Genomic DNA, 16,834 nt, shown 5'->3' on the forward strand with positions numbered 1-16,834 from the left:
CACTAAGGCCCCATCAATCCATCAAGCTTTAGCCAATATACTAAACTGTTTAATTTAGACTTCAAGCCGTGTGCATCACCCAACTATTACTCCGAACTAAATATTATCGAGATATTGCTCCAAGCTATCGCACTGCCAAGCTGCTCCTCTAAGACAACCGTATTGCTGGGCTATCAATTGAGCCATGTTATTCAGTTAAGCCACTACTGAACACCAAATAATTTTTTCCATAATAATTATTTAGAATTGAAGTCGATCTTATGACCTATTTGGTCATGGGAAAAATATTGATCATCCATAGATTTTTCATTTCATACAATTTATTAAAACAACATGTAAAGATAGTATGTAAATGAGTTACATTAACTATAGCCGCTATTTTAACATTTTGTCTTAAAAGAAACAAAATATTTGAGGTCGAACAATGAAAAAATTAGTAGATTACTTTTCATTAAGAAGGGAAAATATACTGCTTGTTTTCTTCAAAAACGAATGCCTACCGGGAGGCGTCTTTTAGTATTTTATTCAATATGCAGGGTCGAATAAACATTATTGAAAGATTAGGTGTAAATCGTAATAAGTACATAATGTAGGGTGCCAGATAAGAAAAGAAAATTACCTTGTTGGATCCGCTGCTCGTTTGGAGGCGGGATTCGGGTTCTATGGGCGACTGCTCCGAACCCGGTTTTGGACTAGACCTTCTCCTGATTTGGATCCGATTGCATAGAGTTTCTAACCTATAGAGTATTTCTATATATATAATAAGTTTATTTTTTGAAAGGAATTAAATGATGAATTGATTAATTAATATAACATAATATAATGATAGAGTTGATGTGAATAAAATAGTTGGAATAAATGAGTAACAGCTCAACTACCAGCACTAACATAGGTTATTTATATCAAAAATTCTTTTTTTTTTTCTTGATTAATGTATGTGGATCAATTAGTTGAGGGTAATTCCAATCATCTCTCATCTTTGTGAATTTGTTTAAGTCCAAGGCCCATTCTAGACTCATTTTGAACTAGGGCTAGAGAAGTGCTACTTGGATGTCAAAATTAAATACTCTTCCCAATTAAGCTATCACTAGTATATATATATATACTAGTGAAATAATCCACTTCATCAAAATGTTATTAAATTTTTTCTTTAAACTGATATGGTATTGGGTGCTTATTATGTTATTCATAATTAAACTTAAGTTTGAATGGGCCTCCTTAATTAAAAATGCTTCATTAAAATCTGAGCCTAAAATTTGTATAAGTTGGTCCCAAAGTACAAACATAACCTATAAATCGAGCATAATTCACAAATTAAGTGGTCATTTACAACGAATTTTTAATTTCAGAGAAAAGAACAATTATTTATTTATTTATTTATTTTGCATAATATTGAAAATTTAGTGCAAGTATGGAATAGCAACTTTTCATCATTTTAGAATACCAATCAATAATACATGACAAAGACTCCTCAAAGAAAAACCAAACTGGTCCATGATGCTATGAAGCCCAACTCAAGTAACTAAAATGTTTTTAAACCCTAACCTAACCCATTTTAACTAATAACTTCCATACAAGAACCTTAAAAGTGAAAAATATTTTTCATGTTAAGAATTTAGCTAATTAATCAAAGCAAACCACCACCACCACCTCCGCCGCCGCCGCCGCCAATGCCACCAAATACAAAAATTTTCTGGTCATTAACTCCTTCAAACATTGCTTGCATGGCTAAGTTTAGGCATGTCCCTTGCTACAATTAATTGAAGTAGTGCTAGGGCTAGGACTATTGCAACAATGCACCACCTCTCCATCTCTCTATATCTATACATCTAGACGATTGATAAGAAAGGGAAGGTTACTGCTCCTTATATAGAGGGGAAATGGATAGGTGGCAGTTAGACTCAGTAAATATAGACGTAGTAAAGTGTAGTAAAAACTACTTCAGTTGTCTGAACTTTGAGCTTTTATTGCAAAGGAAAAAAGATAGCCGATATCGATGTAGTTTTGACCCATGGCAAATCTTTATATAGCAAATACACTGAGGGGTATTATGGACACTTTTGCAATTTAATTACATTTAATTTGTTTAGATTTAGTGTGCATCGACTAAATAAAAGAAAACAAACTATAATTTAATTGTAAAAGCTCTAAATATTATGCAAAAAAAATTACAGTAGCACGAGATGAACATGATTTGGTTTTAGGTGGCAGGCAGCTCACTTTAATTTAAAAAAAATTAGTTCAAGAGTCTACGCGATATATATAAAAAATAATAATAATAATAATTCAGAAGGGGTAGGAATAATTAAATTTTTTTTAAGGTAAAAAGGTTAAAGAGTCGATTGCTTTATAACAACAATCTTTGCTCCTCGATTCCTTCAGAATTTTTGCAACAAAAGAAGCAAAAGGGTTTAAAAAAAAGAAAGAAAAGAAAGCAGGGTAGAAGCTACTTTGCTGTCTTCCTTTTTCTTTTGCTTTGCATTATTATTCCACTGTTTGGTGATTACTACGAGACTCCATGAACAAGTAGTGCCATTTTGGGCAAGTCTTAATGACCCTTGGACCAGTCAATAGTTCCACCTATCTAGTGATTAACATAAGTTGTTAGTTTAGTCCAATTGTTATCAGTTTGATATTTATCCTACTTCTTAAGACTATATATAATCCTGCTCACTTTTACTGTTAAAATTGGTAGGATTACTTCACTTTATAGGGCACCAATCACAAAGGAAGTCAAAGCCCATGAATCCATGCATGGTTTCATCACTAAAGAGGCTATTTAGGTAACTCCTGTACTTCTTAAACAAATACATCATTCTACTGGAAAAGAAGAAGAAGGAAAAGTAGAAAAAAAAGAAGATAAAATACAAATACAAATAAAAATGGAGAAGATAAGTGTTTGTTTAAAAGATGATCACCAGCCATGCATGAAAACCAGCTCCTCTCTACTCAGAGGAAGTTTCCATGCCTCCGATATTCCGATTACGCTCTTCCCGGCGGTCGCCGTGAGTTCCCTGATTTCCTGAGAAGTTCATGCATCCATTAATGGTGGTTAGCTGGACATGGGAGGTGTCAAAACTAAGGTACATAGTAGTTATGAGCTTATGATCACTTTGTTCTTAATTTGTTTTGAGAGAGCTACATATTACCGATGTGATTCCTAAAACAAGATATCTGTACCATTAAAACGAAATGACGGATAGAAATGAGATGAAGGAAAGAAAGACAAGAGTGAAGGACAAGTACCTGTTATGAATTGGATCAGGGCCATTAGGCACTCTCCTTTTACGACTAGTGAAAGGATCTAAATTGCTGTGCTTCTTCATGGGCCCATCTCTTGATCTTGAGCCCTCCAAATGCATCAAACTCTCCCTACTTGCACCCCCACTTCCTACTGCCAGAGACACCAAAAACCCAATACAAAACAAGCATGCCAGTAGCCAACTCAACAATGCCATCAGTTGCCTCTCTCTTCCCGTATCCTTCCTTCTTCTAGCTTCCACCCACCCACTACTCCTTTCCCCTCTCACCACTCCCTACCTTCTTCCATATATGAAGATGAAGAAGAAGAAGAAGAAGAAGAAGAAGAAGAAGAAGAAAAAAGAAGGAAGGATTTCTTTCTTCGCTACTACTACATTCTTGTTATAAGATCCTCTTTGGTTTAGATTCCTTTTTCTCTTTTCTCTGTCTTTGGAGTTGGAGGTGATTCTGCTGCACTTTTGTAGGAATAAAAGCAAGATGGTGACAACGTGGACCTCTCACTTTGCCTTTGGATTGAGTTCTTTGATGCAAGAAAAAAAAGGAAGGGCCAATGAAAGAAGGCTATATATCTCATCGTCTAAACAATAACAAACCCCAACAAAGAACCGACCTTTGATTGTTCCTGTCAGTGGATAAGTCTGTCCATAGTCTGCACACTTCAATATATATATAAATATATATATATCTATATATATATATATATATTACTAATGTTAGGAAGGGAGTACATAAATGGGATCCATAGCTTTCCAATATTTAACAAAGGTTAAATTCTTTAACCCTCATCAACTAAAGTACACAGTACTTTGTCCCCTTTGATCTCGGAGATTCTAAAACATTGTTTGCTGAAGCTAATCCTCAAGAGAGAAAAATGTTAGATGCTTTTCTTAGGGTTAAAGACCTTTTGAAGTCTTACCTTAATTAGCCCCTAATCTTGGAACTTTAGGAACAAATTTACCTAACCTTATCTTTGTACCTCTCATCCACTGTACGGTGAGACTATGAATCTTCTTCTCTGATGTCTTAATAATTTTGATAGAGAACAATAATTTTGGTTTTTTTTTTCTATTCTAACAAATAAGAGAGAAAACATTAGATAACTAGTGGTGATTAAAACTAACTTAAAATAATTAATTATTAGAGTTCTACCTGTCTATGATAGAGGTATTAGATTCAAACCTATATGGCATATTTCTTAAGAAGGTTAACATAATTATCTGGTTTATATATTAGAAGGATTAGTCTATTTGTTTTGTCTATGAATAACCTATAGATTATTATTGATCTATAAATAACAAAATACTGAATATGACACACGGAAATGAACAGTGCCCTCCTTTATCAATTAATTATGTTTTCATTATCATGAAATTAAACAGAGCAGAGTTCACATACGACCCAATATGCTTTGAGATCCGCGCACATCACTTGTAATTTAAGTTTCATAGTTTAGTTTACTATTCCTATGAAAATTTTATTACAGTTCTACTTCAATCTATTGAAACTATATACCAAATTACGTAAGCAGCTATGTAAAGGTTTTTTTTTTTTAAATTAAATCGTTTTTGTATAAAATGATTTTGAAAGTCTCTCTCTCTCACTCAACATTTATATCTCTTTGTTTAGGACAAAAAGAAAACATTCTCTTATAACATATATTACTATATTTTTTTTGGATGAATATTACTGTATAAGTTATTATCTCAAAAAATAGTTTATTACATTATTTTGCGAAGCAAAATTTTTTTTAATTATCATTGGATAGCTAAAGATTAAATAAAAACATGATAAATTACTAACCTTTTATTGATAGAAAGACAATTATGTTTCAGTGAGCTTTTAGCCAACATATAAAATTATTTAGTCTAAATTCTAAATAGTTGTGTTGCTGAAACTTTGTAAAATTAGAGGTGAAAGAGCTATTTACCTTACTAGACATTACATCAATATCGTAGTTTTTATAATATTCCCAAAACAAGGCGACTCGCCAAGTGGCGGGCATCGACACCGGGCTGGGTGAAGCTAAATACTGATGGCACTTTTGCAACGGAAGGATATCAAACTGGTGCTGGCGTCGTGGGTGGCCACACCAGAGATTGGTACGTTGCTTGGAAGCGTTATCCTAAGGTTTCTGCCCTCCATGCCGAGGTCTATGCTATACGGTTAGGGATCGGCCTCGTCAAAGCGGGGGGTGAATCTAGTCATCGAATCTAACTCTTCGGAAGCAATTAAATTGCTACGAGAAGTAGCGAGTCCTTGGAATGTTCGAAATCTTGTAGTTGAGTGTATTTTGTGACTACGAGTCTTTTAGAATGTTTGCATTCTGCATGTAGGCCGTGAAGCCAATGGTGCGGCTGATTAGGCTGTCGGATAAGATAAACTAGTATCAAATTATGTTTTGGTTGAGCTTGAGGACACGATTCCTTCTAATCTATGTAATCTTATCTTTCATGGCACCTCACTGCCTAATGTGGCCGAGGGGTTTAGCTTAATACTGCTCTCTCTAATTCTTTTTTATAGTTTTGATAATATTCTATCGGTAAAAAATTCACCAGCAAATTCCATAAAGCAGGAGTCTTCCATAAAAAGTCAACCGATTCCTTCCTTCCTTCCAAGCGCGTACCCCAAAATCCAACCTTATGATACCACTGAGACGCTTACAATTCCGTGGGCGTAGCATTTCATCAAACACCTGCAGGGCGAAACGAAAAAAACTCACCCTTCCCAAGCCTGTGGGCGCCTCTCGGACACCAAAACCACTCTCTATTCCTCCCCTTCTACCTTCCAATACATTTATAACCATCGAGAGGTAATAAACGCCGCCATGACCAACTACTCCCACTCTTCCCCTCTAAAATGGCGTTCTTCTCCGCCTTCCTCCTCTTCACGGTGCTTTCGACCGTCTCGATGGCTAAAGGCGAGCCCGATTTCTACGACCCAGCTCGAGTTACCCAGCTCTCATGGCGACCAAGGTACTATAATCTCGATTTACCGCTGTTATTGTTTGCGGTTGGTTGGTTTATTCGAGATTTTGGAATTTGGGTATTGGTTGCAGGGCTTTCTTGTACGATGGGTTTCTTTCTCATGAAGAATGTGATCACCTGATCAAGTTGGTGAGAAAGATCTCTCCTTTCCTGTTATCAAGTGAATAAGAGAGATTGCAATATTGGATTCATTTGGGTAATTGGGTTTGACTGTGGCAGGCGAAGGGAAAGCTGGCGAAGTCGATGGTGGCCGACAATGACTCCGGAAAGAGTGTTATGAGCACGGTCAGGACGAGCTCCGGCATGTTCTTGGAGAAGCACCAGGTATACTTCACCATTTTCAGCTTGAAATTTATTGATTTGAATACTTTATTGGTTACTTACTTGATGTTGCTGTGAATTAAGGTGGCTAATGTTGATCTTCTTGGGGAGATTGTGTTGCATTACTTATATTGATCATCTCAAAAAATAAAGAAAAAACACAAGAACAAATGTGGCAGATATAATTGCGGAGTACAATTCTCCGAACTAGAAAGCTCACAAATAATCTTTTATCCTTTGCGCTGATTTGTTGTTACCTAATCAGATAGCATCAAGTTGCTCAAATCCTAATGGAGAAGGTGTCCTCTGTTAAGCAAGCTATCGAATTCCTCCAGATATTTAAGTCTCTTATGTTGCATATAACCGAAATCTAGGTCGCAGTTTCACTTGAAGTTCGAAGCTCTGGATTCATTGTGATTTTCAGTAGTTCTTCATTTCTTAATACGAGGATAGAGCTGTTGCCGATGGTAGTATAGTTATTTAAGAGACCTGCATGAATCCTTCCTATGAAATCAATTGGTCTTTTATCGTGGATCCCTCTGAAATCAAAAGGAGCAAAATTTTAGTTTTAGTTTTTGTCTTTGATCCTAGTTAGGATCCAAGATAAAACATTCTATTATGGTCAAAATTGTCAGCAAAAGGGATTAGTATTCAGTCTTTAGCAGAAATTACCATGGAGGAGATTCTCTCATATATTGATATCAGTTTAATCTCAGAAAGATGTATGAAGACTTGCCTAAAACTCTTTTAAAGATGCACGAAAATCTAAGTAAATGTGCATGAACGTAAGATTCAAAATTTCATCTGAACCCCATCTTGTACCAGGACTTGCAGAATTATACGACAAGAATGCATAATAGTTTAACTACACTGAAGTTCATAATCAGCTAAACCTATTAAGATTTATATTTACTTTTGCCTTCTTGGGATAGTTTGCTTGGACCTTTGATCACACGTGTGGAAGGAGGCAAGCCTTATCATTAGACTAAGTAACTTCCTCGGGGAAGAATTGAACATGAAGCAGAAACATGGGTAAGAGAAAAACCAGAAAACGATTGCAATTTTTCCGTGCAGAATCGCGCAAACAGTATCAACTGCATAGTTTTGTTTTTTGTAGTGTTTGTTTAACAGCAAACTGTTTCTTTATTATGAACGGTTCCTTTCTAAAAGATACTGACAGCATAAAATGGATACTTAACTACCGATGAAGAAAAGAGCTTAGCACATTCTTATTTTTTTCCTCGTAGGATGAAATTGTTACTAGAGTTGAGCAAAGAATTGCAGCTTGGACTTTTCTTCCTGAAGGTAACTTAGCTTATTCTTTTCTCAACTCAGATGTCCCTCCTCATATCTTTGAGTTGATCCTTTTTATTTTTCTAATTTAGAAAATGGTGAATCCATTCAAATACTGCACTACGAAAATGGTCAGAAGTATGATGCACATTTTGATTATTTCCATGACAAAAGGAATCAAGCACTGGGCGGTCATCGAGTTGCCACAGTTCTGATGTACTTATCTGATGTAAAGAAGGGTGGGGAAACAGTCTTTCCTAATGCTGAGGTATGGAATATAGTCATATACTGATATACGTATCTTACTATTTCTCTAACTTTAACTACTGCAACCCTCGTGCACGTTAATTTCAGGGAAAACTTTCCCAACACAAGGATGAAACTTGGTCTGACTGTGCAAGAACTGGCTATGCAGGTAACATGTAATTTGTGTTTAAAGAAGAATATAAAGATACTATGCAATAACCTAATCCTGAGTATATGTTAGACTTAATAGTTGACTGATAAGCAGATATTACATGCAAAGCATTGAGATCTGGATGTGAAACATAAATCTGTAAATTCTCTGGTTGATGTGCCACTAGGAAGTTTCTAATCCCTTCACTGGTTTGCTCTCTTTGCAGTGAAACCTAATAAGGGTGATGCATTACTCTTCTTTAGCCTTCATGTTAACGCCACAACTGATCCAAGTAGTCTGCATGCAAGCTGTCCAGTCATAGAAGGTGAAAAATGGTCTGCGACAAAATGGATCCATGTTCGGAACTTTGACAAGCCTCTGAGGAAGAGCACAAGCGGGGAATGTTCTGATGATAACGAGCTGTGCCCAAGATGGGCAGCGATCGGGGAGTGCCAAAAGAACCCAAAGTACATGGTAGGCTCTAAGGATTCAGTTGGATTTTGTCGAAAGAGTTGCAGAGTGTGTGACTCGTAGTCTTTCAGTTTGATTCAGTACTGACTGCATCTCATCTTTTTTGAAATCATTTACTTGTAAAAAAAACATTGAAGCAAAGTGGCCGTAGCACAGATGATTAAATCTTTTGAGTTGCTTTTAAAATGTTAATCTGAACAGAACAAAATGCAGAAAATGTCACTATTCTGGGAACAAACTACAGCTTTTCATGAAATATATCTCTCTTCTTTGAATTCCCTATCATAATTCCTAATAAATACTAAGCTAAGGCATTTGGTGCTTTCTTGTTGTGATGATATATAAATCTCTTCCTTGTCTTTGCCCCTTTCATCCATAGGAGATAGTTTTTTTTAAATCTTTGCACTAGTTATGTCTTCTTCTTTTCTCCATTCTTTGTATTTCTATGGTCGATGAGGTCATTTCAAGAGTATCGTCTTCTAATTTCATAAAAAATTCTTGCAGGTAAATCCACAGAACCAAATCCTAACATCAAAACGAGCGAGTTAAAACGATGGAAAAGAGTCCAATTCAACTAAAACACACGGCCAATTCCAATCCCGAGATCAGATTATTCTTTTTTTTTCCATAATTAATTCCGTCAAATATATTAGCTAGTGGGACTAATTTGCTTTTAACCCTAATTTGATCGTAAGTTATAATATTAAATCGGAATCCCTGTCTACAGTAATATGTGACAGACTGACAGTATCTTATTCCAATTTCCTTCCATCAAACAACATAGAAGGCCAAGTTCACGTCCTTTTTACTCTCTGTTCAAAGTTCAAACCTACAGTCTGTTACCGAAACTATTAATTATCTAACATGAATATGACTTAATATATATTCTAACCCAAGATTAAAAAAAGAAAGAAAATAGAAGTCATCTTTGGTTCATGTATTTTACACTCGTATACTTATGCTCAAATCATCTTATCCTTATATATTTTTAATTTTTTAAATTAGTTCATGTATTACAACCAAAATAGAATCAGTCAGTTTTGCTATCAAAGTTAATTGGGCACGCCTAAATAACTAAAATAACATCATCGTATTTATTAGACAAAATATATGAGTTTTTTATCTGATTTTTTTAAACTCATATTAGTCTTATTTCTAGATGAGATATATCTATTAAACTTTATAAAAACACAAGTTTAATAAAATTTACTATATCTTTGGTACAATATAAAAAGTAAGAGAATAAAATATGTCCTTATTTTTTTTAAGAGAGGAAAGATATATTTGTTCATAAAAATTTAACAAAATAGAGACAATTCAACCTGCTATTTAATTTTTAAAAAATTTTTAGCACGCTGTATTAATTTGAGATAGAAAAACTAACCGTCTCACTTTTAGTCGTAAGTATAATTACTGATTTAAGATGTTTTGAAGTAATTTTGGGCATAACTATAAGATTATAAGATGTATGTAATCCTAAAATAAAATAAAAGAGGGGTCTAATATAAGAATGTGCTATTGTTTAGGGATGTAGGCGTAATTATCCCATTTATTTCTACAAAAATCGCACACGTTTTCATCCCGTGGGCCAATTGCCGTGGGCTTAATTAGAAAATACCTTCTTCCCCACTTCCGGCGGGTCAAAATCCATCATCCCCCACGTCCAATTTTTCCCCCATCTAAAACCCCGGCAAAAACCCACCCAAATTATCCCCGTGGGCGCCTCTCTCACTTTATAAAACAAACAACTCCGATGGAAACCGAATCCGAATCCAAGTCCAAATCCATCCTTCTTCCACTTTCGTCTCATCAATGGAAGCTCGCAATTGGTTCTACGTTGCCTTCTTCCTCCTCTTCCTCACGGCTCTGCCAGTCTTTATCCCGCAAGGAAAGCCCAAATCCGAATCCTTCGACGCAGCCAAAGTTACCCAAATCTCATGGAAACCAAGGTACCTATTAGATGATACCTACATCTATCCATCCTTCTTCTTTCTTTGCTTCGTTGATGGTTAGATTCGTCATTTGCGCAGGGCTTTCTTGTACAAGGGGTTTCTTTCCGACGAGGAATGTGATCACCTGATCAAGTTGGTGAGAGAAATTGCTTCCTTCTCTTGTCCTTGATTGCGAAATTCCTATTTTTTTAGGGGATGTGTTGGAATAAAAGGATGGTGATGTGATTGAGAGCAGGGGAAGAGTAAGCTGGAGGAGTCGAAGGTGGCGGATAGCGACTCCGGGGAGAGTGTGAAAAGCGAGGTCAGGACGAGCTCAGGGATGTTTTTGGAAAAGCGCCAGGTATGTATATATATATATATATATTTAATATAGGGTTGGTTTTGCATAAAATAAAAACCCCTATGGTAAATTGGAATTAAAATTGAGGGTTATATAGAATTTCTTTTTGGGTTAATATATGCAAATTGCTCCTCTAGGATTACGCCCAAAATTAAGGGATTAATCGCGCATATGTGATGAATTGACGGTCTTGATTATGAATGAGGTGCCCTTAAATTTTGATTTATTGCATTTGAGTAGGGTTCCAAAGTGGTAAGCAACTGTTAATAGAGAAATATTGGAGAAAGGACTAAAATGCTATTATCTTTTTTGAAGATGTTTAATAGTTAAAAAAGATAAATGTGTTTAGTTTAGTTTAATTAAAAAGGGCATTTTGAAATTTAATTTAAAAAAATCATCCTTTTTAAAAGTTTATTCCTAATCCTAGGAATTGCTAAACGAGCTTATTTCATCCTTTACCAAATGCTAAAAATATAGTCCTATTTAATATTGGATAATCCAACATTACTCACATAGACTGAAACTTTGGATTGTTAAGTTTGTAATGCCTCCTTTTTTTTTAACTCTGAAGGATGAAATTGTCGCTGGAATTGAGAGAAGAATTGCTGCTTGGACCTTCCTCCCGGAAGGTAAACTTTGTGTAGCTTCTTTAATTACTTTTATAACTCATAATCTCTCTCATATAACTTTTTTTTTTAAAAATTTCCTTCTCTTTTAATTATCGAACTATTTCTTGATCAGAGAATGCCGAATCCCTTCAAATTCTACGATACGAAAATGGTCAAAAATATGACCCACATTTCGACTATTTTTCGGACAAGAACAACCAAGTACGTGGAGGTCATAGAGCTGCCACAGTGCTCATGTATCTCTCTGATGTGAAGAAGGGTGGGGAGACTGTCTTCCCTAATGCTGTGGTAGGTAAATTAATTACTTACAGTTCTCTTATCTAATCTAAGATTTGTGTATTCTAATGTCTTATATGCATTCTTTGTAGGGTTGGGAGTCTCAACCTAAGGATGATACTTTCTCCGATTGTGCCAGAAAAGGCTATGCAGGTATAGATTCAAAAAGAATATAAAATATTGACAAGAATCCTAAACCATAATGCATGTTATATTCAACAGAGTAGCATTGGTTTACTATTTTCTTTTTGAATAGCATGAGAAATAGACATTATTAATATGCTCCATAATTGCTGCATTAAAACTTTCTGAGTTCTTAGGCTATGTTTATCCCCACTCTATTCCTTCGACTCATCAAATTTCAAGGTTAAATGGGGGACAAAAAGAGTTTCATCTCTTTTTAATGTTAATATTAATAATTCTTTTGATGGTCTACTACATCACAAAGTTAAGCACCCCTCCTTTCCAACTCACGAATTGGTTACTCTCTTGTTGCAGTGAAACCTATCAAGGGTGACGCAGTGCTCTTCTTCAACCTTCACCCAGATGGAACAACAGATCCACACAGTTTGCATGGGAGTTGCCCAGTCATTGAAGGTGAGAAATGGTCTGCACCAAAATGGATCCATGTTCGATCCTTCGATATCATGCATGGGAGCAGGTCAGCTGGGGAATGCGTTGATGAGAATGAGATGTGTCCACAGTGGGCTGCTGCAGGAGAGTGTGAGAGCAACTCTCTTTATATGATAGGAACTAGCACTACCTTGGGGAATTGTAGGTTGAGTTGTGGAGTTTGTAACTCACTACCTAAGGAGGAGGAGGAGGAGGGCTCCTCTTAAATCCTTAGAAACAAATCTTGTATTTGTGATGCTCACTGTATCTTTTTTAATTTTTTTTTCTCTCTAATCATTGAGTTTAATTGCGTATAAATTTCTTCGGAATTTTGCTCAAATTTGATCCTGGATGTGTTTATAACTTTCCAAAGATCTTTTGTCTATAATAAGTTGGTCCCTACTTGCTCTTATTTGTGAGGCACTCACTATGAGTAGAGCACATTTGTTTCATCCCTAAACAGACTTTCCCTCTTTAAACACCCTGGATGTTGTCATTGATGCATGTCTTTCCAGCTCAACTATGCAGTTTGCGTATAGCATTAGAAAGTTTGAAGAGTAAAATGGAAACCTCTTTTCTGCAATCAAATGCCACCTCAAGCTTCTGCCACCAAATCTGACCAAAGAATATCAATTTCCAATCATCAACTTGAGCTCACAGCTCAGTGACACTGGTTTCGTAAATTAAACAAGATCATACATGACATAGAGAAAATATGTGCTCATTTTTTTTCAAACAATAAAGAGCTTGCTCTTTTGTAAAATACAAGTGCTGTTTCTAGTACAAGCTCTGCCCCTCAGGAAATGCAAGTTTGATCTCACATCTGATTACCCAACAAGATGTGTGGTGTCTAAAACAATAACAAAATCGTCGATCGTATTCCTAACTGTTACATTTCTATGTCACAGGATCAAAAGAATAAAACAATTTCAAGACGAAAAACTCCATATCATCCTGATCAACTTCTTAAAAGAATGGGCAGCTAAAAGCAGTGCATAGAGCTCGGCCTATCTCATATAACACTCGTTGAACAGCGTCGAATCATTGCTTCTCTTCAATGTAAACTCTCCGCCGATGTCATCTCATGTTGCAGCATTGAGCACTTCCAGCCTGCAATTTGCCCCACATGCATATCATCTGCTGAGGGGACTGATAGTGTGCTGTGTAGTAATCATCTATGCAGCCAAACTGGCAAAATTTGAGGTTATGGAGATACTCCACAGGTCGCGAACTGTTGAATTTCTCGACCCACATGCCCATGCTCACATCTTCCATTTTAAATAGCTGCAAAATTGTCACAATTCACTTGTCAGAACAAATGTGCCGCAAATATACAGCACTAGAAGTTTTTTCTTAAACCACTAAGTTGACGGCATAGCATGTCTGTTGCAAATGAACAGCTATCCTTCTCCTTGGTACTAAAATCTATTTCAGCAGGTGTAGTGGAAGAGGTTAAAATGCAGTAGCCAAACTAAACAAAATACGACTCCTGCATACATCTAAATCAAGTATAAGGAGATGCTAAATCAAACTGAAGCACTAGTAGGCTTACCCTAAGTGTACCGTTTTCAAACTCTGAGACAACAAATTGTGCAATATCAGATGATACAACATAGCCAGGGCCATTAGCATAAGGAGGATAATCTTCCTCTGGCCATTCCTGAGAAGAGAAAATAAATTATAAGATGGAAGTAGTTTTAGATATCATTTGTATGATAAAAATGCTTACCAAAAACACATGTTATTTTCTACTCGGTTATATGTCGCTAGTATTGCAAATTAGGGTATGCATATGTTCAAACTCTTATAGTTTGGACTAAGATTTGCTATTGTTGTTGTTTTACTAACATTCGATAAGCTATATATATATATATATATATATATATATATATATATATATATATATATATATATATATATTCTCTTTATGTTACAATATGGGGGCATATATCAGCCAAATATCTCCCTCCTATGGCAAAACAAACAATTACCTCATATGTTACAGCCCATTTCCCATGCCGCAAGGGTTTGTGGTAGTAGTTCACATTTCCCACATAGAGGCTTTTGTTGCTTGGAATTTTCTTCACCTCCTTCATTACTGAATCTATTCTAACAAACGTATCATCATCGCATTTCATCACATATTTGGCAGAAACAACCCTGACCTGCATGAATAGAGAGAGAAGTTTTAGAGGCAATTAACAGAGAAAGCTCAGTAGCTATCACTTACCCCATACTCACAAATGGCCACCGTCTTCATTACTACAAGATCGTAGCTATCCATGAAAGGAACTATAACAATGTCGCCGAAGAACGCCGCTTCCCTTTCCAGCTCCACATTCACTTCTTTTCTTCCGTGCTGTCAAGAATACGAATGCTTCAATCAGTAAGATATTCTAGAAATTATCTAGGAAGAGGCCATAAGCTACCGTTTCCAAATCCGATAGTTACCAAGGCGACGAAAAACCGAGCTACAACATTCGGTGATCTCCTGGCGGCGGACATCCACGACTTCCTCACGGCCATACGCTCCGCGAAATGATTGCCGGCAGAGAGGATCCCGATGAAGAGTTCCACCGGTTCATCTGGCAACTGCGGCGCCTTCCATCGCGCCGACATTTCAAGATGCCTCTGTGGGGCAAAACTGGGATGTGAAGTGGGTAGTGAAGCAGCAACGATTGACTGCACGTCAATGTCCCCGTTCAACGACAGACCAGTTGCATCTTCTAGGAGAAATCCCTGGCGAATTATAAGTATTAGATAGTAACCAAAATAACTCATAAATTTGCAAGCTTTTTTTTATCGAAACTTACAGTGCGATAAGGGAAGGAGGACAGATGCCTCCCATCAACATGGACATGGTAACCTTCCAAACCAGCTGTTAGAGTTAAAACGAACAACTTGTCTTCCTCAAATGGGTAAGGCCAATCAATGGAAACCTTCTTTGTCCGCCCGATCAAGCGATTCAACCACCAAGTCATCTGCGATTCCTCCGACCGGTCACCGTCATCGCGAATCCATTTTTCGCACTTCGCTTGCCCGTCGACTGAAATATCGATGCAGAGAAATTGAATTAAGACACTGGAATTAAGTGAGCATTTTGATGATATTTTGATGATGGCATTACCAGTCTCCTCATCAGCCCTAGACTTCCAGCCGTCGCACCGGAGCGGCGTGCCCCATTGCATTCTGTAGCAAGTGTTCTGCTCGATCACCGGCTTCCTGCTCCAATCTCCCTTCAACCGGGGATTGAAGTGGAGAATTCTCGGGGGATCCTCGCCGTCCACCGTCTTGAGCCCCTGTAACTCCATCATAAACTGCGACACCATTACTGATGTTTCCCCTTCCTTCAAATTGGCGATCTTTGGATCGTACTCGGGATGTGCAACCCTTGGCGTCGCCACCACTGTGATGTGTGACCCCAAACTGAGCCCGCAGGGGAGAACCATCACCTTCCCCTGATCCGAGAACGCAGCGCCGGTGAGCGTGATTGATCTCGGGCAGCTCTCCACCGCCCGATTCGCCTCCGGCGATGGGGACATCGCTGGGGGAGCAGCTCTAAGCTCGTCCAGGAGCTTCTTCCCGACCCGCCACGCATCGGCTGCGGACTTGTCGAGGTCAGATAAGCGCGTGCCGCCAGAGGACCTGGGTTCTAAGAATTCGATCCCCGAGATTATGGGGGACAGGCGTCGCCGGCGAGTGGGGAGGCGGTACGGGAGTTTGGAGGGGCGGATGGGGGCGGACATCATCTGAATATCCTCCTTAGTGTAGAGCCGGACTGGGCGGACTACGGCGGCTGTGGCGGAGGAGCCGCCGCCAGCGTCGGCGAAGCGGCGGGAGACGAACGGTAGCTCGCAGAGGACGAGGAAGGCCAGGTAGAGAAACGCTATGGCGAGGAGGATTTGGATCGATCTCCTCATTGCGGTGAGGAGAGCAGCGAAAACTCAACTCTAATTCCTAAATCGGAGAGAGAGGAGAGAAGAAGAGGAAGTAATTATAAGACGGGAGAGAGAGATATAGAGAGGTAGCCGTTTGAGGTGTTCATCGAGAATTTGAATCAAAATTTCTTATTTTTTTTGTGGAAATTTCAATGAACAGGCAGAGAATAGAATGATGAGGAGGACAAGTCGGCGGCCGACCGTTGGGATCTGCTGCTTGCTCTCATACACGGAAGTCGACGCAAAGAGTGTAGAAGACTGACACGTTGACCGTACTCAGTGGACTAATGTACTCTTCTGATTAAGGGAAGACAGCGGATCCGATGCCTGCTCTAAAGAGTCGTTGGTGCTGAGACCGAG

The 16,834-nt window shown here is 37.7% G+C and overlaps 3 protein-coding genes and 1 long non-coding RNA gene across 4 annotated transcripts; 2 read left to right on the plus strand and 2 right to left on the minus strand.

Annotated features, from left to right (window-relative positions):
* Positions 1-2,733: 2,733 nt before the first annotated feature.
* On the minus strand, positions 2,734-3,796 carry LOC140796763 (uncharacterized). Its single transcript, XR_012110526.1, has 2 exons — positions 3,247-3,796; positions 2,734-3,022 (listed from the first exon to the last, which is right to left on the minus strand). It is a non-coding gene; the product is annotated as an uncharacterized lncRNA (long non-coding RNA).
* Positions 3,797-5,852: 2,056 nt separating this feature from the next.
* On the plus strand, positions 5,853-8,983 carry LOC140795909 (probable prolyl 4-hydroxylase 6). The gene is made up of 7 exons (XM_073148728.1): positions 5,853-6,233; positions 6,317-6,374; positions 6,465-6,569; positions 7,814-7,871; positions 7,952-8,127; positions 8,214-8,274; positions 8,483-8,983. Exons 1-7 carry the CDS (start codon positions 6,118-6,120, stop codon positions 8,788-8,790), a joined length of 882 nt encoding a protein of 293 aa, XP_073004829.1. The 5' UTR covers positions 5,853-6,117; the 3' UTR covers positions 8,791-8,983.
* Positions 8,984-10,310: 1,327 nt separating this feature from the next.
* Positions 10,311-12,876, plus strand: LOC140796493 (probable prolyl 4-hydroxylase 6). Its single transcript, XM_073149537.1, has 7 exons — positions 10,311-10,676; positions 10,758-10,815; positions 10,915-11,019; positions 11,591-11,648; positions 11,761-11,936; positions 12,017-12,077; positions 12,423-12,876. The coding sequence occupies exons 1-7, from the start codon at positions 10,540-10,542 to the stop codon at positions 12,761-12,763; spliced, it is 936 nt and encodes a 311-aa protein (XP_073005638.1). The 5' UTR covers positions 10,311-10,539; the 3' UTR covers positions 12,764-12,876.
* Positions 12,877-13,241: 365 nt separating this feature from the next.
* On the minus strand, positions 13,242-16,577 carry LOC140795941 (hydroxyproline O-galactosyltransferase GALT6-like). The gene is made up of 7 exons (XM_073148769.1): positions 15,664-16,577; positions 15,350-15,582; positions 14,988-15,275; positions 14,767-14,895; positions 14,528-14,701; positions 14,089-14,196; positions 13,242-13,820 (listed from the first exon to the last, which is right to left on the minus strand). The coding sequence occupies exons 1-7, from the start codon at positions 16,454-16,456 to the stop codon at positions 13,614-13,616; spliced, it is 1,932 nt and encodes a 643-aa protein (XP_073004870.1). The 5' UTR covers positions 16,457-16,577; the 3' UTR covers positions 13,242-13,613.
* Positions 16,578-16,834: the final 257 nt, after the last annotated feature.

The sequence above is a fragment of the Typha latifolia genome, chromosome 10 (genome assembly GCF_019914945.1).
Source record: "Typha latifolia isolate L0001 chromosome 10, TyphaL0001v2, whole genome shotgun sequence".
NCBI classification, from domain to species: domain Eukaryota; kingdom Viridiplantae; phylum Streptophyta; class Magnoliopsida; order Poales; family Typhaceae; genus Typha; species Typha latifolia.

Coding starts and splice junctions, on each gene's coding strand:
- LOC140795909 (XM_073148728.1), top strand. CDS start 6,118: ATGGCGTTCTTCTCCGCCTTCCTCCTCTTCACGGTGCTTTCGACCGTC. Junction 6,234..6,316: donor CAGCTCTCATGGCGACCAAG/GTACTATAATCT, acceptor TATTGGTTGCAG/GGCTTTCTTGTACGATGGGT. Junction 6,570..7,813: donor TGTTCTTGGAGAAGCACCAG/GTATACTTCACC, acceptor TTTTCCTCGTAG/GATGAAATTGTTACTAGAGT.
- LOC140796493 (XM_073149537.1), top strand. CDS start 10,540: ATGGAAGCTCGCAATTGGTTCTACGTTGCCTTCTTCCTCCTCTTCCTC. Junction 10,677..10,757: donor CAAATCTCATGGAAACCAAG/GTACCTATTAGA, acceptor TCATTTGCGCAG/GGCTTTCTTGTACAAGGGGT. Junction 11,937..12,016: donor CTGTCTTCCCTAATGCTGTG/GTAGGTAAATTA, acceptor CATTCTTTGTAG/GGTTGGGAGTCTCAACCTAA.
- LOC140795941 (XM_073148769.1), bottom strand. CDS start 16,456: ATGAGGAGATCGATCCAAATCCTCCTCGCCATAGCGTTTCTCTACCTG. Junction 15,276..15,349: donor CCTCCTTCCCTTATCGCACT/GTAAGTTTCGAT, acceptor ATAATTCGCCAG/GGATTTCTCCTAGAAGATGC. Junction 14,197..14,527: donor AATGGGCTGTAACATATGAG/GTAATTGTTTGT, acceptor TTCTCTTCTCAG/GAATGGCCAGAGGAAGATTA.